The sequence below is a fragment of the Trichomycterus rosablanca genome, chromosome 8 (assembly GCF_030014385.1).
Source record: "Trichomycterus rosablanca isolate fTriRos1 chromosome 8, fTriRos1.hap1, whole genome shotgun sequence".
Lineage (NCBI taxonomy): Eukaryota > Metazoa > Chordata > Actinopteri > Siluriformes > Trichomycteridae > Trichomycterus > Trichomycterus rosablanca.
The window spans coordinates 24,285,458-24,309,097 of record NC_085995.1 but is presented as its reverse complement, the minus strand read 5'-3'; the positions used below and the strand labels follow the sequence as shown (position 1 = coordinate 24,309,097).

Below are 23,640 nucleotides of genomic sequence, written 5' to 3'. Positions count from 1 at the left end.
CCATGGGCATCAATACAGAGCCGCTCTTTCTACTTTGGGCAAGAAATTCCACAAGCTCTGGACTGTGTCAGTGGCAGTTTGTGCCCATTTAGTCAAAAAGCATTTGTGAGTTCAGGTACAGATGTTCAGCAAGGAGGCTGGTTCGCAACAGATGTTCCTGTTCATCCCAAAGATGTTTAGTGGGAATAAAGTCAAGGCTCTGTGTAGATCACTGGTCATGCTAGAAACACTTAATTTATTTTTATAATTAATTTGACATCTGTTAAATACACCTGAACTCTAATTAGGTGTGGTGTCCACATACATTTTGTGTATGCAGTACTTGTGACATCTGCTTGGATTCTCTTACCATCATTACAGCAGGGGGTCGAGGTTTCGGGACTCTTCCGGGCGTTTTGATTGCTCTCCTCGACAGGAGAATCCACACTTAGCTGTCGGACTGAGCTCTTGTCCTCGGTGGAGCGCCCACTCATGCGTGATCGCTTTGCGAAGCGACTTGGAAACGATGCCAAACGGCGGGAGCGCCGAACGGAAAACGAGCCCTCATCCGGGTCCGAGGATTTTGGCCGTTTGGAATCCGCCTGTGAGCTCTCTGTGACGCTCATGACTTTGTGCTCAGTTTTGGGACCGCCTGCTGCACCCCTGCTATGGCTGTAAGGGGGACTGTGCAGTCTGTAAGGCTTGCTCACGTCGAATAAGGCGACGGCCTCCAGTAGCTCCTTGAGCAGTGAATGAGACTTGGTTTCCCGCCGCCGTGCGAAGGGATTCCTGGGCTTGGTTACTACACTGGCGGTGGCAGTGCTGGCACTCGTGGTGGCGAGTTTGGAAATGGTGGGCGTGACGTTGCGGGGCACTGCGGGATTTTCGGCTTTTGCCCTGCGTGCCTGGTTTTCACGCTCCTTGCGGTCCCAGCTGGCCTGTTTGCGCATGGGGACACAGTACGTGTGCATGTAGCGGATCAGCTCCACTACAGAGTTACGCTCCTTTTCGGAGGGGAACTGAGGCTCGGGTGGTTCAGCGCACACATTGCTCTCCACCTCGCTGCAGGATGAAGATTCCTCTTCCTCTTCCCCCTCATCCTCCGAGTCACTGTCCTCATCCTCTTCGTCCTCCTCTTCTTCTTCCTCGGTGTCGGCTGAGGGTGTGCCCTCAGTGTTGGGCTCCTGGGTGAGGTGACGGTGCAGCTCGGTGCAGAGGTGGCCTGCAGGCCTGAATGCACGTGGCTTCCTTTCTGATGCAGATGTTCTGTCTCGCTGCAAAAAAAAAAAAATATATATATATTTTTATACAAAAATTAAGATGTTATGATTTTTTTTTCTATTTATTACTGAATTTTCTCCCTTTTTCTCCAGATTTTAGCATAGCCAATTAGTCTACTGCTGCTAGGGATCCTGATTGTGTTAGAGGAGTGTATATTTGCCTGCTCCACGCCCCCTCCGACACATATGCAGTCCCTCAACCTCTTTTTATTCACCCGTGCTTAAGTGGAAGCACATACTTCTGCACAGGCTCCTCGGTCTGCTAACCAGGGTCCTTGCACAGCGTTTGAAGACCCCACCTACTTAGTCTGGTCTTTTCCCACCCAGCAGACTTTTATCTGCTGCAGGGGTGCAACCAGGGGTGCAACTAGGGGTGCAAAAACCACCAGAGGTGCTCACAGCCCACCACGGTGAGTATAACCAAAAATGTCGCAACAGAGGGCAACTCTTCTGTGTATGAGGCTGTGTAGTTACAGGGCAGTGAAAGTGCCCACTTTTAACAGCAGAAGAGATGGCACCAAGATGCACTGTGGGACGATCCACTTCAATATACAGAAGCTGAGGGACCTGCTGGTGATGTCCTGGTCCTGTCCATCGACAGTGGTCAGAGGAGGGACGAGCCACAAACCGCTGACAGGTTACTTATTGATGCCAGAGGACATTTAGGCTATGATGTCTAGTACGGAGCAACAAAAGATCTACTGTGATGGGGTGAATGTGTCGCAACAGCTCCTGCCCACCGTAGAAAGCACCTACAATGCTACAATGTGCACGCAGGTGTCCGAACTAGACATCAAAGCGCCAGAAAGAGGTCAGTTGGTCAGATGATTTCTGTTTTCTCCAAGATCGTGCATCGTCCACCTCACGACGTAGAGAAGTTAAAGAACAGGAGTTGTAGCCTTGCGCTTAAGATACTGGACTAGTAATTAAAAGGTCACTGGTTCAAGCCTTACCACTGCTAGGTTGTCACTGTTGGGCCCTTGAGCAAGGCTCTTAACACTCAATTGCTTAGACAATATACTGTGACAGTACTTTAAGTCGCTTTGGACAAAAGCGTCTGCTCAATGTAATGGTACCAGGTACAACGGATACTAATATTTCAATATATGGACGGGGCTTTAATCAACGTCCCAGTTCATTCCAAAGGGGTTCAGTGGCATTGAGGTCAGGACTCTGCAGGCTGCTGTAGCATTTCCATGTCTTTATAAACCTTGCTTTATGCACCAGGAACAGACAAGGGCCTTCAAAATACCTGAACTTTGTCCTATAGTCTACTTTTAGGCTGTCTGGTTGCCCGTTTTTAACATGCTACATCAGAATTTAAACTTGTAATGTCTGCAACCATAACCAGGGTGCAGACATTACTTGGTACAGGGGTGCAATTTACATTAACATTTAGATTTTCTACATTTAGCAGACACTTTTATCCAAAGCGACTTACAGTACTGTAACAGTACAGTGTCTAACTAATTGAGAGTTAAGGGCTTTGCTTAAAGGCCCAACAGTTGTAACCTGGCAGTGGTGGGACTTGAACTGGTGACCTTTCGATTACTAGTCCAGTTCCTTAACCACTAGTCTGCCCAATTTGTCAGATGAACGTCAGCTTCAGTCAATTTAATGCAATCTAATTGGTGAATCAGTCTTTATGTAAGCTTGCAGTTTGTAGCAGGGCAGCCCTTTACTCTTTTGGTGACTGTGGCTTTGCTGTGACAGATGGCCACAGTCAGAGGTAATTCGGCTAAGCTAAACACGTCAAAGCAGACATGCGGCACGGCACAGGAACGTGGTCTGGGTTTCTGAACAACTCCTGCAAAATCTCTCTCAACTAACAAGTAATAAAGAATACACCAATCAGCCATAACATTTAAACCACCTTCTTGTTTCTACACTCACTGTCCATTTTATCAGCTCCCCTTACCATATAGAAGCACTTTGTAGTTCTACAATTACTGACTGTAGTCCATCTGTTTCTCTGCATGCTTTGTTAGCCCCCTTTCACACTGTTCTTCAATAGTCAGGACCCCCCAGGACCTACCTACTGTATTATTTGGGTGGTGGATCTGCAGTGACACTGCAGTGACACTGACGTGGTGGTGGTGTGTTAGTGTGTGTTGTGCTTGTATGAGTGGATCAGACACAGCAGCGCTGATGGAGTTTTTAAACACCTCACTGTCACTGCTGGACTGAGAATAGTCCACCAATCAAAAATATATCCAGCCAACAGTGCCCCGTAGGCAGCGTCCTGTGACCACTGATGTAGGTCGAGAAGATGACCAACTCAAACAGCAGCAATAGATGAGCGGTCGTCTCTGACTTCACATCTAAAAGGTGGACCAACTAGGTAGGAGTGTCTAATAGAGTGGACAGTGAGTGGACACGGTATTTAAAAACTCCAGCAGCGCTGCTGTATCTGATCCACTCATACTAGCACAACACACACTAACACACCACCACCATGTCAGTGTCACTGCAGTGCTGAGAACGATACCACCACCTAAATAATACCTGCTCTGTGGGGGTCCTGACCACTGAAGAACAGGGTGAAAGCAGGCTAAAAAAGCATGCAGAGAAATAGATAGACTACAGTCAGTAATTGTAGAACTACAAAGTGCTTCTATATGGTAAGTGGAGCTGATAAAATGGACAGTGAGTGGAGAAACTAGGAGGTGGTTTTAATGTTAATGATCGGTGTATACTACAGCAGTATAGACTATTTAAAAGGGTTTAGTCGGACTCGGCTTACCTTTGGATGAGACCAGACGGGTTTGATTTGCGGAGTCTTACTAAGCACACTGCTCACTTTGTTAATGTCCAGACTCGTGAGCCCATTTGGGGGGGTCAGTAAGAGCTTCTTTAGCTGTATCCAGAAAGCAAGACAGAAGATATATAGCGAGAGAGAGAGAGAGAGAGAGAGGGAACGGCTAATTAGCAGTCATGTCACTTCATCCATTCATCCATATAAAACATCAACAACACACAGTTTGTAGTAGAACATGATCAAACAGCAACACTTACACCATCCACTACTAATAATTCCTGCTGTGTTGGATGATTTATGTTTATTTTATCACAAAAACACTGCATACAAATGAAAAGCTGCCACAAAGATTCCCCACGCACTGTCCTGGTGTGTACCGAGGGAGAAAAACACTAGAGAGGTACACCAAGTACACAAATGCTGGCTTTCTGAGAGTAACCAGGGATCTTGGGATGAGCGTTGTGGAAAAACGATGATGAAAGCAGCAGGGGAAAATAACCCAAAGCTGTAGGTAGTGTGCCAGTTTGGCAGCTCTGCCCACTATGCTTCTGAGACTCCATTGAAGGAAGTGAAGCAGCATCGGGGGGGGGCTTCTGTCTTGCTATACAAAACGCCACCGGCATGCCAGTACGTCTACTCTATAAAGCATGTGCTCGGCTCTCTTCCTCCTCGCAGGGCCTGCTGTTTCACAACGAGGCCCTTGTTTCTAACAGACGGGCCTTATTGAAGGGGCCAGGCTGAATTTGCAGTGTAGGCCTGTGGAGGGCGCTCTGAACCTTTTATTACAGTCCAGCCTGTCTGATAAGGACGTTTTTTTGGTTTGTTTGTTCATTTTTTTTTATAGTTCTATGACTAAATACACCAAAAATAAATCAGCGTAGACTGGATGTTGGGCAGCCGCAGCTGTTTGTTTGAAGAAAAAAATCGTTCCACATCATTAAGCAACAAATTGCACACAAACAGTAAAAATTAAGAGGAGATAAATGCAGATAGATATAATGCCTTGCTGTGGCATAAATTTACATTCATTTACATTCTGTCTGTCAGTTAGAATGACATGATATCTGAATTAAATTGTTTATCTTAACCCTTTTATAAATGCCACATTTTACTTAGATTTGAATGTTCAGGTTGTTTTTTATCTGAAGATGATTTATGGGGCCGAGCTGCCGTTATGATCCTACACGGCACAATTCAATAAAATGATCCACTGATGATTCTGGAAAGCTTCTTTTTTTATGCATTTTGAGGTTGTCCAATTTTTACCCAATTGTGTTACGCTTCCTCTCTACTGGTGCTGACCCCCACTCCGATTGAGCACAACAAACTAACACACGCCCCCTCCGACACGTGTGCAGTAGCCGACTGCATCTTTTCACCTGCACGAGGCGAGTTCATATGCGGATCAGCTTTGTGCACAGCTTTGATCAACGCATTATCTCTCAACTCTGTGAAGACGTTATGAGGTCCCCATCTGGCTCCCACCCTGTATGAACAACAGCCAAACGTTCACATAGCAGCCCAGTCCAGCCGGATGGCAGAGCTGAGTTTCGAACCGACGAGTTCGAAATGTCAGCTCTGGTGTGCTAGCGTGTTTTACCACTGCGCCACCTGAACGTTTACTGAAAAGCTTTTAAGCTCTTTTCATTTTTTTTTCAAAAGTAAGAGCTGTGAAATGTGAAGAAAATTTGAATTATTAACATTTTAAAGCTCAATTTAGTGAGCTTTTTTAAGATTGTGCCACATTGTGTCAAACTGTCTCGTTCAATACATGCAGGCGTATCAGGAATTTCTTTTTTAATGTACTGGGTGAGTCAAATTATGTTAACACTAATGGATCTATTCCTCACGAAATGTGTGTCCGAGCTTTAAATGGTACTGTTGCTCGCTGGTTTTTGTGTTGAGCATGATGGCGAACAGGTTGAGACTGTCCTGTAAATCATCTTACACATATGAAGTGTGTTTTGTAAACAAATTGTTTCCGCCATTCAAGTGTTAACATAATTGTGACTCGCCCGGTAGATGCATGTCAGTATTCAGAATACCTTCACTTAACAACTTCAGGATTTAGGAAAAAAACCACCCACAAAACACTAATGAATAAATGTAGAAGGCATTTCTGGCCATAGTTTGAGTCCACTTGTCCACTTAAAGGGAAGGGTGACTGCAAAGCAATTTAAAGATATTTTGACTGATCATGTGATCAATATAATAAATCATCTGGCAAATGATTGCATAAATGATTGCATAATTCACGTACATGAATGGGCAGGTACAGCTATTGGCACTGGAGTCGTTTTGGTGTGGGTTGGAAACAGTCACTTTAAATAGAGCGACATTTCACTGGTGCCAATCGGGAAGATCCAGTGTAATGGAAATAATTATTTGTATAACAAATAAATGCTGTAGCTAATAAGTAAATCTACAGGTAATGTATTTGAGAAGATCAGTATTGCAAAGGTCAGACCTACCATAAATCAAACAAGGTCACATGGCTGAAACAGTTTTTTTTCCTATTTTATTTATGCATTTTCTCCCAATTTAGCATAGTCAGTTTGTCTTCCGCTGCTGGGGGATCCCTGATTGCAGTCGAGATGGGTATATTGCTGCTCACGCCTCCTCCGACCCACACGCAGCCCTTAGCAGAACCCTTTTTTACCTATGCACAGGCGCCTCTCTATCTGCATATCAGGGTCCTTACACAGCATTTGAAGACCCCACCCACATAATCCGGTCATCCCGCCCTAGCAGAGACGTCTGCTGCAGGCACTGCCAATTATGCCGGCTAGATGAAGCCCAGCCGACCGGTGGCAACGCTGAGTTTCGAACCGAGGAGTTGCGTGTGCTAGTGGAATATCCCGCAGTTTTATAAACAAGACCAAACATTTTTAGAAGTGTTTGTCCACTTTATTTAATTATGCCCTAATTAAACATAATGGGTCTGTCTGAAAACCTAGTAAGCTGCCTTGCTTCCCACTGCCTACCTAGCTAGCTGCCTAAAAAGAAAGGTTTCTGACAATATTTAGATGCACTACTTAGACAGCATTAATGCCATTGGCTGCCCGGCCTACCGCTGCAATTTTAGCTTACTAAGCTAACACAGTTAGGACTGATGCAACACAATCCACTAGCATGCCAGCTAACTTCTCCCTCCGTGTACCGAAAACTGTTACACTGACACAACTGTCACTGGCAAACCCACAACTGCAAATAAATGTATGCATTTATAAAAATAAAAAATAATAAGAATTACTTGCATTTGTGTTCGCTATGTTAGAATTTTTTGTGAGGAAAATTGTGCTGCACTGAATTCTGGGATTTCCTTCACAGCTGAGGAAGCACACGGAGCTCCCTCATTATTCAGTTAGAATATCGCTCAGAATAAGGCATCATAGGCAGCATTTTAAGGCATCTTCTCTGGATCAGACGCAGGATGACGCAAAATGTTTCTATGTAGAGAGCGCACTAGGTATTCAGACAGACCCATTTACCTCAATTTTCACCCACTAATTCTGCCCAGTCATTACCAGCACCAGACATTTAGCTGTTTCCACAGAATCACCAACAATAAAACCTTTGTAACCTTCAACAAAGTAAGTTCTCTTAAACCATTTATATTATATAAAAAGCAGAAAGTGCAGCAGGTACATTTGCCTGTTCATTATTTAATGGACTGGAAATAAAATGTATTGGAACTGCTCAGCAGACTGTAACATCACGCAGCTTCAGAGTCAAAAACAAAATAAAACAATGTGTTTGAAAAGCTAACGTCTTAATGTACTGAGTAAACAGGCAGGTTGGAGGAGACGGTGGGAGCACTGGAAAAGAAAATGTGTTTTTCCTAAAAATGACACTTGAAAACAAATCAGCGGAGTCTCTTATAAACAAGGTTAAAATCTGTAGAGAGACTAAACAAGTAAATAGGTGGAAAAAGAAGTAGTGAAAGAATGGAATAAGCCTGGTTTATGCTTCTTCTGAACTGGTATTAAAAACATTTAGAGCAGGGGGGTCCAAACATTTCTTGTTAGGGGGCCAGATGGAGTAAAAAATGGGCCACAGACTTGTTTGTAATAAAACAAATATAATAGACCTACTTCATTACGAACAATTACAAGTTACAGTTATTTAAATGATCTATCATTGACAGTGTTGTGTAAACTACAATTTGGCCAATTTCACTTACCAGTTGATAATCCTAATGGAAAGATCATTATACTTCTTTAAATTAAACATACACACTTCCCTCTAAACACAGTAAAAAACATTAATTTCCCCAGCACACCTGAAATAGTTTTCATTTCTTTAAGTTTGAGGAAAGAAGCTGGGAGCGTTTTAGATTTGTTTGGGGTTGTTGGGACACCCAGAGTTCAAACAGTTGAAGCAGTTTTTTTTAAACATGCTTAATAGCGGATGGACTTTTATTTTACTTCTAAAATACCTTGTGGGCCATAGTTTGCACATCCCTGATTTAGAGGGTTTGGTAGGCAAGAAGCAGTGCCGCCAACCTTCACAAAAATATGTCAGTAATGATTTTGTATAGAGGCAAAAGCCGCTCAGGTGGCACAGGGGTAAAATACGCTAGCACACCAGAGCTGGGATTTCGAATACATCATATTGAATATCAGCTCTGCCATCTGGCTGGGCTGGGCGACTATATGAACAACGTTTGGCTGTTTCCATGTTCCATGTTTCCATCCATGTTTATTAGGATTTTAACGTCATGTTTTACACTTTGGTTACATTCATGACAGGAACTGTAATTACTCATTACACAAGGTTCATCAGTTCACAAGGTTATATCGAGCACAGTCATGGACAATTTTGTATCTCTAATTCACCTCTCTTGCATGTCTTTGGACTGTAGGAGGAAACCGAAGTACCCGGAGGAAACCCACGCGGACACGGGGAGAACATACAAACTCCACACAGAAAGGACCCGGACCGCCCCACCTGGAGATCGAACCCAGGACCTTCTCGCTGTGAGGCGACAGTGCTACCCACTTAGCCACTGTGCCGCCCGGTTCATCCATGTAGGGAGCCGGATAGGGATTCCTGATAACTGGTGCAATTACGACCTCTGCTGGCTGAATGATGGCGTCTGCACAGAGTAGAGGAATAATGCTGATCAGGGTGAGGCTCTCCATGCACAAGGCTGATTGTATGCAGTCGGGTACTGCTCATGTGTCGGAGGGGGCGTGTGTCAGTTCGCTCTCCTCAATCAGGGGCGGGGGTCAGCACCAATAGAGAGGAAGCATAACACAATCGAGTAAAAATTGGACATGCTAGAAATGGGGAGAAAAAGGGACAAAATGCATTTTAAAAAAAGTAGAGACCACAAGTGAACACTAGTGAGAATGTTTTCTTAAAATCTGAGTGAAATTTAGTTCTCAAGTGAAAATTTTAATTTGTGAAAATGACAAATCTCAGTTCATTTTGTACAATAGGTCAGATTTCCTCTACAAAGGTGTTTTTTTGCTTTAAAGCACATGCTGAGAAGACCATTGCAGGGCTTCATTCACTCCACCCCCCCACCACCATCTCCATCCCATCTTTTTTCAGAGGTGTTGATCTAGCGTAAAAGACTGCTACTCCACCAGAGCTCCAAACTTTTAAAAAGTAATTTGCAGTTTGTAACCTGGTCTATGGTTCAAGTAGATGCTTTTAAAGACACCATGTTCGGGTGGTGAAAGAATAAAAAGCAGAAGCTTGTTGTAAAGCCTATTAGTTCAAAACACATTCAAGAATAAACCATCATGGCGCTCAGGTGGCACAGCGGTAAAAACACATGCTGGAACCAGAGCTGGGATCTCGAATACATCGTATCGAGTCTCGGCTCTGCCTGCCGGCTGGGCTGAGCGGCCACATGAACAACGATTGGCCTGTTGTTCAGATATGGGTGGGATATTAAAAACCCGGATAGGGGCTCTCTCATAACTAATGCAATTACGACCTCTGCTGGCTGATTGATAGTGCCTGCACAGAGATGGGAAGAGAGTGCTGTCTGGGGGTGTCTCTCCGTACACAGTGCTGAAGTGTAGGTGACAAGATGCATACGGCTGCTGCCCACGTGTCGGAGGGGGTGTGGGTTAGCTTTGTTCTCCTCAATCAGAGCAGGGATCGGCATTGGTGGAGGGGAAGCATGACGCAATTGGGCAATTGGATGCACTAAAAGGGAGAAAATGCATAAAAAATAAATAAATAAATAAATAAACCATCATACCAACATAATAGTGGAAAAAATAGTTCAATTGGACTTAAATGAGAAGCAAAGCTGCTTCATTTAAATCTAAAAAGAATATCTTGAATTCATCAGGTATTTTTGGGCTGTTTCTATTGAAGGTAGTATGTAGGGACTTTTTATTTGATACTACCGTTTTAATAAACCATGAATGATCCATTCCAAGGTTCATTTCTGTGAAAGCATAAACCAGACTATAAAAGGAAGAAGAAAAGGATTAAAGACTAGATTATAGTATAGTAAAACTTGTGTGCTCCGACTCCTCGCCTGTGAAAAGGATTCTTATTAGTTCGCTTGCTATAAGAGAATTGAAAAGCCCAAAATGAGAAAAATTCAGACCTGTTTTGCCTATCATACCCATGCTGTGGGGGTAGTCAGAGGCCCATCCAAATCCACCTTAAACAGGAAGGAAGGGTTCTTACTAGAGACGGGTCTTCAGTCTCTGGGCTCAGCGAGCCTGGGGCGGGCTCACTGTCCAAGAGGAGGTCGTCTTCCTCCTCCTCTTCCTCCTCAGGGTCTTCGCCCAGCGAGGGGAACACAGACAGCCCCCCCACCCCGTCCTCCACAATGCCATCCAGGCTGTCCGTGAGAGCGGCCAGCAGCGCCGCATTCTCCTCCTCTGTCTGTAAGAGAAGAAAGAAAGGGCAGAGGGGGTTAGACTAGGGTAAGAAAGCAGATTAGATGACCTCTAACTAAAGGGCCAGGGATTGGTTCATCTGTACAGTCTGCAGCTCTGGGGACCCTGAAGCTATTTGATTACTGTGGATTTGATCGATACCAGACTGGGGTCATCTCAAATTTGATAAGCAGCCTGTCTGGGTCTGACATATATCAGATATAGTATATATAATATTGTAATATTGGTCGGTAGCATATAGTGGGTATCACATTATTATACTATATATATATATATATATTACATAAGTGCTACATGTAAGTATAATGTATAGCGCATGTATATATAGTAAATCAGTGGTTCTCAAACTGTGGTACGCGTACCACTGGTGGTACGTGAAGTACCACGAGGTGGTACGCCAGATAATCTCGGAAAAGTAATTACATGCACCGAAAAAAAAATTAATAATAATAAATAAAAAAATAACAAAATGTGTAAATTACTAATAAAATTCTTATAATTCTGTTTTAATAAAATCAGTTTAATTAAAACAAATCGTATTAAAACTAATGTGTTATTTAAAATATTCGGGGCTACGCAGACACAGTACTTCATTACGTCTATACTTCACGTTCGCGGTTTCCATCCTGAAATTTCCGAAACGGTATCAGTAAAGTTATCAGTAAAGTTATCAGTAAAGTTATCAGTAAAGTTATCAGTAGATCTCTCGCTTTTATCAGATCAGATCTGCGTTTGAAGCTCACTGATCTCGTTCCTGGCTGCTCCGCTAAACAGACGCATCCCACTTACTCACATGCCGATTCTATTGAACGGATCTTTGAAATGAACGAAAGGAGCCGAGTCTTTTATTTCTGCACAATTCTTATCGGCTGTAATCCACCCATTCAGCTTCCATCAGCAAAGGGGAATTAATCGTAAATCGTAATAAAGGCTGTGTATTGTCGATATTCAAATCCGAAACACTTTCAGTATTGCGGAGAGCGAGACACACACACACACACACACACACACACACACACACACACACACACACACACACACACACACACACACACACACACACACACACACACACAGAGAGAGAGAGAGATAGTAGTATAATTACAAATAATTGAGAAATAAACTATAAACTTGTTTAATTCTGTTAAATCTGATTATTTCATTGTGCTTATGTTTTAAAGCAGAAACAAACACAGTCACATCTCTGTACAAGGGAGGATTTTTCTGAAACTTAATGAAATGCAACCACAGTCTGCCTCTTCCCTGTAGTGTTTTTGCCTTTTGAAATGAATCTTTCTCATTAAAGTGATGTTTGAATTAGGCCTACATTTAATGCAAATTTGATGTTAATATCGAGGGTGTCTTATAGTTTACCTAGTAGCGTGAAGTCACTTTTTGAACGGCTCCTTGAAAGGAACCGAGCCAAAAGATCCAGCGCCCGTCAAGAAGCCATAATTCCCATCACTAATATATATATATATATATGTATATACACACCTAATTAATGTGAGCCTTATGTGGTTCTGTGATGAGAAACATAGGTGGTACTTGGAAGTTTCGATTTGATAATGGGTGGTACTCGGTCTAAAAAGTTTGAGAACCACTGTAGTAAATAATTGATGTAAAAACATTTACAGAGGATGGGGGGGGGGGGGGGGGGTGTCTTCTTTTTGGCCACTGTGATGGTCTTGCTGTGTTTAAACAAAGACAACATTAAATTGATGTTTTAGGCATAACCCTGGTATAGAATGGATACAAAATGTGGTCAATAAATTATAGCTGTACATTAAATTCTCTCTTCATACATACAGTGGATTTGGAAAGTCGCAAGAAGTAACAAACTAATCTGATTTGCTATGGGCATAATAATAGAATATAATGCCTTTATTTGTCATATATACATATGTACAGTACAACTAAATTATTTTTCCGCATATCCCAGCTCGTTTGAAAGCTGGGGTTAGAGCGCAGGATCAGCCATTGTACGGCACCCCTGGAGCTGAGAGGGTTAAGGGCCTTGCTCATGGACCCAACAGTGGCTGCATGGCAGAGCTGAGATACAAACTATCAACCTTTGGATTGACAGCCCAAAGCTCTATTCATTAGGCTACCACTAATAATCATTAACTGGAAGCTGCATAGCCTAAAAAACAACAACATTTTTATCAGGCTACATCTACAGTATTTATTTAATTATTTATTAATTTATTAGGATTGTATTGTCATGTTTTACACTTTGGTTACGTTCACAAGTTTGTCAAACACAGTCATGGACAATCTCACTTGCATGTCTTTGGACTGTGGGAGGAAACCCATGCAAACACAGGGAGAACATGCAAACTCCACACAGAAAGGACCCAGACCGCCCCACCTGGGGATCAAAGCCAGGACTTTCTTGCTGTGAGGCGACAGTGCTACCCACTACTGAGCCACCGTACCACCCTACATCTACAGTAAAAGTTTTTAATACAGAATACTGCAAAAATATTGCATAGATGCTCAGGTGGCACAGAGGTAAAATACTCTAGCCAGATACCTATGAGATCTGGGGTTTGAACAGCGGTAGGAACGGCTGGTTGAGCCCCTATTCAGACATGATTGGCTGTGTTCGAGTAAGGAAATGGCTGTACAGCCCGGCCATTGGGAGGCGCACTCTCATTTTTAGTGCCGGTCCTAAGTCCAGATAAAATGAGTGTTGTGTCAGGAAGGGCATCAGGTGTAAAAACTGTAAAACTGTGCCAGATTAGGTATGCGGACCAGAATGATTCACAATGGTGCTAAATATGGGAGCCACTAAAATGTCAATAAACAAAAAAATATGCACTATATAATGTATATGTATATTTTATCATTTTTATTTTGTGCTTATACTTTTTCATGAAACTAATTTTACATGATGAATTTTATGCATCTGTAAGAGTGGGTGTGAGAAACACATGAACTGAATATCTATAAGACATGTTCACAAACTCTTAGGCTGTAGCATAAGATGTTTCTCAATTAAAAGTTTATTTTATTTATTTATCTATGTTTTTTTTTATTGATGCATCAATGCAAAATAATAGTTAGAATTTTAGCAGGAAAACTCAACACTATCATACACTGTTTCAGGTAAATCCATAAAAAAATTAAGTAATTGGGCGCCCAGGTGGCGCAGCAGGATATTTTGCTGGCACACCAGCACCGAGTTTCTGAACTCCACGGTTCGAAACTCAGTGTTGCCACCGGTCGGCTGGGCGCCATCTGGCGGGCATAATTGCCAGTGCCTGCAGCAGATAATAATTGGCCACCGTATCTGCAGGGTGGGGGCCGGACTATGTGTGGGTGGGTGGGTGGGTCTTCATACGCTGTGTAAGGACCCTGATTTGCGGAAGAGACGCCTGTGCAGAATGCAGGACCGAGAAGAGGAGGGCTGTGCACGTGTCAGAAGAGGCGTGTACAGCGACATGCTTACTTTCTGGTATGAGAGAGTCCACAGGAAACAAGATCTCATTTTACAGGGCTTTGCCCTACCTAAAGGTTAACTGAACTCAGTGTTCAGATCAATGGTCTCCCTGGCGCCTAAAATAAACCCGTATGAGAGATCTTCTCTGTCCTGCGCCGAAAAAAACAAATCAATCACGGCTCAGAATTACATGACGTAAAGAGTGAATTAGCACTGGATACGACAAGCGTCCGATCAATCACTGACGACGAGAACGGACGTGCGCTTGGACGAGACCTCCGGTGCCACTCAAATTTGACAAACCGGCAAGCGTTTTGCTAGGCTACTGGGTTTGGTTCTTGTACTGGCTCCATTAAGCCCAATCAAGCTCTATTAGGCTGCTACCGGTGGGAATAGCTACGTCACGGGCGAGATCGAGATCGGAGCTGGGGATCGTCAGTGGAGCGATGCAGATAGTGGGGTCTGACCTCGAAGAGCTCGGCGTCCCCGACGCTGTACTGAATGGAGGCGGGGGAGCTGTTGGCTTGGTCGTTGCACCAGTGCAGTTCGCCGAGGCAGTTCACTGAATCGAAGTCGCTGGCGTCCAGCTGCGAGAGGTCGAAGTCTGGGAAATCGGTGTCCAGGGGGTCCGAGCAGACCTCCTCCTCCTCCCCATACTGTAAGAGAGACAGAAAGAGTAACGTCAAATTTCAGTTCAAAGAGACGTTTTCCCTATAGGCTGCATCTAATAATATACTTCCTCGCTGGATGATCAATAAGCAGGAATGTGGTCAGCTAACTGGATCGTTTTGCCTTGAGCAATGGATATGCTGCGGGCGCGAAGCGATGAGCGTCGAGCGCCGTACGACTCGGCCTACTCCCTGAGCAAAACTTCTACTAATTATTACTAATTAAATGAGTTCTTTAATGGCCTTTGAATTCAGTCGAGCAACACTTTAATGCGCTGAAAACACAGAAAGCGCAGAACGAACAGTGTGTGTGTGTGTTGTACGTGACAGAGTAAGAACTGTGAGAAGGGAAGTGCTTCAAATCCCAAGAGAAGGCTGAGAAAAACACATTTCTCTCCTTGATGTGCACAACAGTGCTCTGCTCTCTCATTTTCTCTGTCCTCTGCTCATTTCTATTAGATAGTACAGTAACAAATCCAGGATTTCACTTTTTGTCATTTAATCATGTCCAAACACATTAGAACCACCCACTTAACACGCAGCACAAACAGCTCTGACCTGCCAGGACATGAACTACACAAGACATCAGAAAAAGTCTTGTATCCAGTACCAGGATGTTACCAGCAGGTCATTCAACTTCTGTCTGTTGTGGTCCCATCTCTACACCTGCCTGGCTGTTCATTGCCTCATTGTTGCGATGCCTTTGTGCTTATTCAACAGGGGACATGAGTTAGCATGGGCACTTTGACCGGTCTATGACTGCCCAGCCCTATACACACTAGGGTTTGATGAACTGTGTATTAAAATTATCCGCAAGTTAAACAGCAGTAGGACTTCTGTTGGTCCATACCAAACACAATAGTCATCATGTTGGTGGCTTGTCCCTCCTCGGACCACTGTCAGTAGGTAGCTTGCGGCTCCAGATATAATAGGGCAGTTGTAGCCTAGTGGTTAAGGTACTGGACTAATAATCAAAAGGTCGCTGGTTCAAGCCCCACCACTGCCAGGTTGTCATTGTTGGCCCTTGAGCAAGGCCCTTAACCCTTAATTGCTTAGACAATACACTGTCACAGTACTGTAAGTTGGTTTGGATAAAAGCATCTGCCAAATGCTGAAAATGTAAATATACATTATACAAAAGAAAAAGAAGTGACCCTGTTCAACCTTCCCACCCTCAAACACAGCTAAATGCCCAGCCAAGCAATGTTTTTCATCCTTAAATGTTTACCTCTATCTTACCCTATTTACTTCAAACTACACATTTAAAAATGATTCCTGAGAAATTATTACTAATATGGACATATTTCATAATTATAATATAAGGAATAATTGTGTTTTTAGCACTTAAATAGCGCAGGTAGCACACCAGAGCTGACTTCTCGAACTCGTCTGTTCAAATCTTAGCTCTGCTACCAGCAGGCTGGGCGCCTACACAAACAATGATTGGCTTGTTCGTAGGGAAGGTGCCAGAAGGGATTCCTCATAACTAATGCAATTACGACCTCTGCTGGCTGATCGATGGCGCCTGCACAGAGACGGGGAATAATGGGATCAGTGCGTGACTCTCTAAGCGAATCAAAGTTAGTGTGAATTAGTCACGGCACTCCTCTGTCAGCAGTGGAAGTCAGTAGAGCATCAGTAGAGAGGAAGTGAAATGCAATCGGGTAATTGGATATGACTAGATTTGGAGGAAAATTGGTGGAAAAATGCAAAGAAAACTGAAGCAGCCTGATTGGACCTTAAGTAGATCACAGAGGTTAGAATTGGGTTACACAGACCCCACACCAGAGAATAATCTTTAAGGTTAATCCTTTAAGATCAGCTTGAAATCAGGACACCTGATGCAAATGCTGGAAGAGGCAAATTGGTCTTAAGGTTGTCCACGTAATACTGTTGCGTAAGCCTGGCATGAGTGGACAGTCAACACCACTGACCTCCCAGCAGATGTCATAAGAGTGATAATGTACCATCTGCAAGTTAAGCTGTCGTATTTGTGTAAAGTCAGACTACTCGTACCAGTCAGCAGAACTACCAGAACCACAAGTGCACGTTTTTCTGTTCACACGGCTACCGTTTTGCAATGGGAAGCGGATCCAGGCGCTCAACCAGGGTCGGAAATAATTCTGATCAGCAACCTTCCCGTGCTGTACCCGCCGTCTGGTGGAAAACAGCTGTTCCGGCTAAATGCTGACGCGGTGAACCTCGCCCCACTCTATTTTAGCAAAGGTCGAAGCATGGATAATCTGAGGGGTCACTCGAACGCATTCTTGATGAGCCTTCCCGTCAAAAGGCCGACCTGTCTATTTCCTGTCGATCTACTGAACAAAGCCTGGTCAATTCAAGAGGTAACGATCTGCGCTATGGTAATGCGTCAGTCTCATAAAAACACCATCAGCTGTGTGGAATCGATAGGCATGTATTATAAAAGGCATAAACGAAAAATAAAAATGCACCACAAGCTACTGATTACAGATTTTATTACACAAATAAGGTCTATCATGATGGTTTTAAGTTTACGTGTGGGTGCTGCAGGATTGAGCCCGACACCAGAGTAATAGTGGACCATTAATTACGTTCAGTGTTGAATTGCAGTTATACCGCTGTAAGGTCTCTAGATTAACAGTTTGGGCATCTGCAATAAATGATAAGAAGAAAAACTGGCACCATGGTATACCAAGGTAGATTCTAGTGTCCAGCTTGGTGTTTCCAGTTGGTTTTAGACCCACCATAAATATGGTCAGAATAAAGCCTTCAATCTTATAGTGTAAAATAGGAATATTGGAATAGGAATACCGTGCACAGATTGGTGAGTATCGTGGAAGCCCTGGGTGTGTGCGAGTGAGTGCTCATACATGCACAGGATAATCAGATTTTGATAATCTGATAATCTAATGCTTGAAGTTTGTTTTATTTTAATATAAAAGTGCACGTAACCTTGAGAGTTTACATATCAGTCAGTAATCAGATTTCCTACAGGGGTGGAGGGACGGTCGATGATTGTTACTTTCCAGTAGAGAGGTAGCAGCATCTGTACATTTCAAGTCATGCTATTTATAATTCAGCTGCATGATCAGCATCAGCAATGCTACGGCAATGGCAAATGCTGCTTTGTGATTGGCTGACATCAATATAAAGCTTTTTCCTCTGAACCTAGTCATATCCAATGATCCGATCATAATTTGCCTCTACTGCTGCAGACCTCTATTCCTGAATTAGAAGGGTCACATGTGTTACATGCCCCTCCGACACGTGTGCAGTACTGAGCACATCTTTCCACCTGCGCAATGTGGGTTCATACGGGGATCCGAATAGCGCACGGAGAGTCACGCGCCCTGATCTCCATTATCACCCGTTTCATTGTGTTGCCAGCAGAGGTCATAATTGCAGCAGATATGAGGAAACCCTGTTCAGCCACTGTTCCGCCCCCCTATGAGAAAACCTTGTGCAGCCACTGTTCCGCCCGCCTATGAGAAAACCTTGTGCAGCCATTGTCCCGCCCTCTCCCTATGAGAAAACCTTGTGCAGTCATTGGCCCGCCCACTCCCTATGAGAAAACCTTGTGAAGCCCTTGTCCTACCACCCTATGAGAAAACCCTGTGCAACCATTGTCCCCCCCTCTCCCTATGAGAAAACCCTGTGCAGTCATTGTCCCACCACCCTATGAGGAAACCCTGTTCAGCAATTGTCCCGCCCCCTCCCTATGAGAAAACCCTGTGCAACCATTGTCCCGCCCTCTACCTATGAGAAAACCCTGTGCAACCATTGTCCCGGCCCTTCCTCTGAGAAAACCCTGTGCAACCATTGTCCCGCCCTCTACCTATGAGAAAACCCTGTGCAACCATTGTCCCGGCCCTTCCTAAGAGAAAACCTTGTGCAACCATTGTCCCGCCCTCTCCCTATGAGAAAACCCTGTGCAACCATTGTCCCGCCCTCTCCCTATGAGAAAACCCTGTGCAACCATTGTCCCGCCCTCTCCCTATGAGAAAACCCTGTGCAACCATTGTCCCGCCCCTTCCTCTGAGAAAACCCTGTGCAACCATTGTCCCGGCCCTTCCTCTGAGAAAACCCTGTGCAACCATTGTCCCGCCCTCTACCTATGAGAAAACCCTGTGCAACCATTGTCCCGGCCCTTCCTAAGAGGAAAACCTTGTGCAACCATTGTCCCGCCCTCTCCCTATGAGAAAACCCTGTGCAACCATTGTCCCGCCCTCTCCCTATGAGAAAACCCTGTGCAACCATTGTCCCGCCCTCTCCCTATGAGAAAACCCTGTGCAACCATTGTCCCGCCCCTTCCTCTGAGAAAACCCTGTGCAGCCATTGCCCCGCCCCTATAAGAAAACCCTGTGCAGCCACTGCCCCACCCCCATGAGGACAATGATTCCCCATTAGGATACCCTGTTCAGCCACTGCCCCACCCTACGATAAACCCTGTTTAGCTATTGTCCCACCCCCATGAGGAAAGCCTGTTCAGCTATTGTCCCACCCCCTATGAGAGCCACTGTCCCACCCCATGAGGAAACCTGTTCAGCCACTGCCCCGCCCCATGAGGAAACCCTGTTTGGCTGCTGTCCCACCTGCCAATCATGTGTCTGCGTAAGCTCCTGGCCGGCTAATAGCACTGGTAGGCTAGCGTATTTTAGCGCTGCTAGCCATACAAGCGGCTCAATATAATGATTGTTTTTTTGTACAGGTCTTGAATAGACTGCTATGATTTCTTTATCCTATCTTTAATAAATGACAGATTTTGACATCAGAGCACAAAGCCTGGGAGAAGAGGAAGGGTCTTGGGTTTATTACCTCTGGTTTATGAGTGAATGAATAAATGAGTAAGTGTATAATATATTGGCATCCCATCCAGGGATTATTCCAGTGTCCAGCTTAGTGTTTCCAGGTGGTTTGAGACACCATCATGACCTCGGTCAGAATAAAACATACTAAACATGAATGACAATATTTATGGTGTAAAATAGGATGGTTTACACAAAATGTTGAATGATCCGCTAACATCCGATCAGATGCATACCGTTCCTCCTGCATCCTGATGCTCCATATACAATCCATCCCCTGCTGCTGCTGCTCTTTTTAGCACTCTCCTCACATCCTTCTCACGTGCCCCTGAGTCATCCCGCTCTTCTTTTCCTCCTATAGCCCACCCCGCCCCATCCCCGGCTCTCAGGAGCGGCCAAGCGACCGCAGCTAATCAATCTAAACATACGCTCACAGCGCATCGCATATCCATACATCCTTTTTTTTCCTCTGACCTTTTTTGGTCCTTCCTTTTTCTTGCTCAATCATCCCCCCCACCCCAATCTCCTGTCTTCTCCCCGTTATGGAGCTCTGATATCAATCGATACGGAAGCACCTTGGGCTTGGAAGGTCACTCGCTATGCCAGCACGTGCGCCGCACATGTATGCATATACAAAACCTCATACACACACTCGGCATGCATGCGAGGACATGCTGAAAATGCAAAGCAGCTCGGCGCTGGGTGGTGTAGTGGTGTCGAGGTGGCTCCAGTCACGGCAGAGCTGGCTACTGAGGTGTGACTCAGATCAACGCTGATGCCTGATATTATTTGGAGAAGCTTTAGATTCCCTCCTGTTTTTGTCCATTACTAAGACTGATAAAGCTGCTAAATCCCCATGGTTACACAAATGGGTTGGTCCAGACCACTGGTTACATTTTGGGTCATTGCAATTCACAAAGTGCACAGTTTGGTATGCAATCTAAGCAGCACAAAATTAGAATATACACTGACAAGCCAAATACTAAGGCCACCCACTTAATAATGCCCTGACCCACCAAGACATGGAAGTCCTGTGGTATGTGGTACCAGGGCATTACCTGCAGATCCTTCACCTTCAGTTTGCCTTGAGATACACTGTCCTACAGTGCATCCTGGTCCCAGTCATAGCAAAAACAATATTCGTCGGACCAGTCAACCGTTATAATATACACCGATCAGCCATAACATTAAAACCACCTCCTTGTTTCTACACTCACTGTCCATTTTATCAGCTCCACTTACCATATAGAAGCACTTTGTAGCTCTACAATTACTGACTGAAGTCCATCTGTTTCTCTGCATGCTTTGTTAGCCCCCTTTCATGCTGTTCGTCATCGGTCAGGACCACTACAGAGTAGGTATTATCTGGGTGGTGGGTCATTCTCAGCACTGCAGTGACACTGACATGGTGGTGGTGTGTTAGTGTGTGTTCTGCTGGTATGAGTGGATCAGACACAGCAGCGCTGATGGAGTTTTTAAACACCTCACTGTCACTGATGGACTGAGAATAGTCCACCAACCAAAAATACATCCAGCCAACAGCACCCTGTTGGCAGCATCCTGTGACCACTGATGAAGGTCTAGAAGATGACCAACTCAAACAGCAGCAATAGATGAGCGATCGTCTCTGACTTCACATCTACAAGGTGAAACAACTAGGAAGGAGTGTTTAATAGAGTGGACAGTGAGTGGACACGGTATTTAAAAACTCCAGCAGCACTGCTGTGTCTGATCCACTCATACCAGCACAACACACACTAACACACCACCACCATGTCATTGTCAGTGCAGTGCTGAGAATGATCCACCACCTAAATAATACCTGCTCTGTGGTGGTCCTGACCATTGAAAAACAGGGTGAAAGCAGGCTAAAAAAGTATGTAGAGAAACTGAAGTTCTACAATTACTGACTGTAGTCCATCTAAGTGCTTCTATATGGTAAGTAGAGCTGATAAAATGAACAGTGAGTGTAGAAACAAGGAGGTGGTTTTAATGTTCTGACTTATCAGTGTAAATTGTAAATAAAAATTGGAATAAAATAATTGAAACATACACCTTAATGATAAAGTTCATTAAAAATACACGCTCAGTCACCTCTTCAATGACACTACCATTTAGTCTTTCTCGTTCATCATCCTCTTGCCAGACAAGAATGACGACCTTTCACGACCGTCTTATCTTAAAAGAAAAAAATTATCTGTGTTTTGTCACCAGCGTTTCCAGTCACCATTAACACCATTAACCAGTAGAGAGGGCTTGCGTTAGGTGTGTACATTAAGCAAGTCCCAACTGAAGGGCATCAAGATAATGATAAAGCACACACAAAACACACACTATGTTCTCATGACCTCTATATTGCCCCTCATACAGAGTAAGAGCAGTAAAGTCACTGAGCATGGTAATGGCTTCTGTTTCAGCACACCAGCACAAAACCATACAAGGTCAGCCCACTGGAAGGGGAATGCAGAGGGGTACTGGTCTGTGACAAGGTCATCAGAGGGTCACAAGAGCAGAGGGTCTCAATATCAGAAAAGGACATTAGAACATCAATGAATAAAGAAAATATAAAAAATAAATGCAGTGTGAGGCTATATGCTCAATACTTCTTAAATATTTCTTATTTATTAGTAAGTGTGCTAATCCAAGTGGATAATAAGGGGTTTCAACTAAACTAGCCAATTGACAATTTCCAGGGCAATTTTTATTATTGTAACTGGTGTCCATTTTTTAATCTCAAACTAAGTTTGAAGCCATTGACACACTACACGACTTCAGCACTAACTGTCTGCAGTAAATAACTGGTGGAGCACGGAAATTACCTGTGAGGATTTGTGCTGCTGTTACAGATGTTTGTTTTTATCTAAAATACCAGAACAGATCGACTTTGCTTGTTATATTAGGATTTTAACATCATGTTTTACACTTTGGTTACATTCATGACAGGAACAGTAGTTACTCATAACACAAGGTTCATCAGTTCACAAGGTTTTATCGAACACAGTCATGGACAATTTAGTATCTCTAATTTACCTCACTTGCATGTCTTTGGACCGTGGGAGAAAACCAGAGAACCTGGAGGAAACCCACACGAACACAGGGAGAAAATGCAAACTCCACACAGAAAGGACCTGGACCGGCCCACCTGGGGATCAAACCCAGGACCTTCTTGCTGTGAGGCGACAGTGCTGAACAGATCGACTATTGGTTCTGCTTCCTCTATGTACTCTAAGGTTCCTGCTGAAGAACCTGCTGTTCTTTGGTGCAGAACCGGTTCACATTCAGGTTCAGAAAGTGGTCAGATCACTGTACTGTAAACACGACACAACTTGTTCTGTTGTGATCAAGAATTTTTAAGTCATTGTGGTTTGCACACTACATGACTTATCAACGATAGGGGGTCTTACGTTTAATGATTTTTCACCAGATGGACTCGCGACGAGTCTGTCTGGTCTCCGAAACTACAATTTGTCACAAAAACACAAGAAGTGATAATTATGACAGGGTTTTTATCCTTCCAAGAAATGGACGTCAACAAGAATCGAGCAATCGAAGTTGTCTGTGGGCTAATATGCAGCAAAAAAATAAGGGGAAAGGGGGAGTGAATTGGGATACATTGCCGACAGGGATCGCCAGTTTTGCAGTGATTTGGGATGGACGATAAGGTAACAAATACTGTAAAGGTTGTGAGTATATCACTGTATTCTTATAGAAACTATATTTTGCTCTAGCCATGCCTTCCCAGGTTTCACTTACTTTGTATCTTGCTATCTCATTGGCTGTAGCTCGGCACCGCACTCACTCAGCAGGTCATAACCTGCTTGCAACATCTTGGAGTTGCCGACAGGTCC

General features: G+C 44.0%; 1 protein-coding gene across 2 annotated transcripts in view; it reads right to left on the bottom strand.

The window, feature by feature from the left end:
• ppargc1b (peroxisome proliferator-activated receptor gamma, coactivator 1 beta) overlaps positions 1-23,640 on the bottom strand; it is an 81,733-nt gene that overhangs the window by 8,418 nt on the left and 49,675 nt on the right. For both annotated transcript variants that reach the window (XM_062999952.1, XM_062999953.1), the window contains exons 2-5: positions 14,805-14,993; positions 10,678-10,878; positions 4,003-4,116; positions 350-1,253 (exon numbers count right to left, since the gene is read on the bottom strand). In XM_062999952.1, the coding sequence (XP_062856022.1) occupies positions 350-1,253; positions 4,003-4,116; positions 10,678-10,878; positions 14,805-14,993 (1,408 nt within the window). The remainder of the gene's footprint in view (positions 1-349; positions 1,254-4,002; positions 4,117-10,677; positions 10,879-14,804; positions 14,994-23,640) is intronic.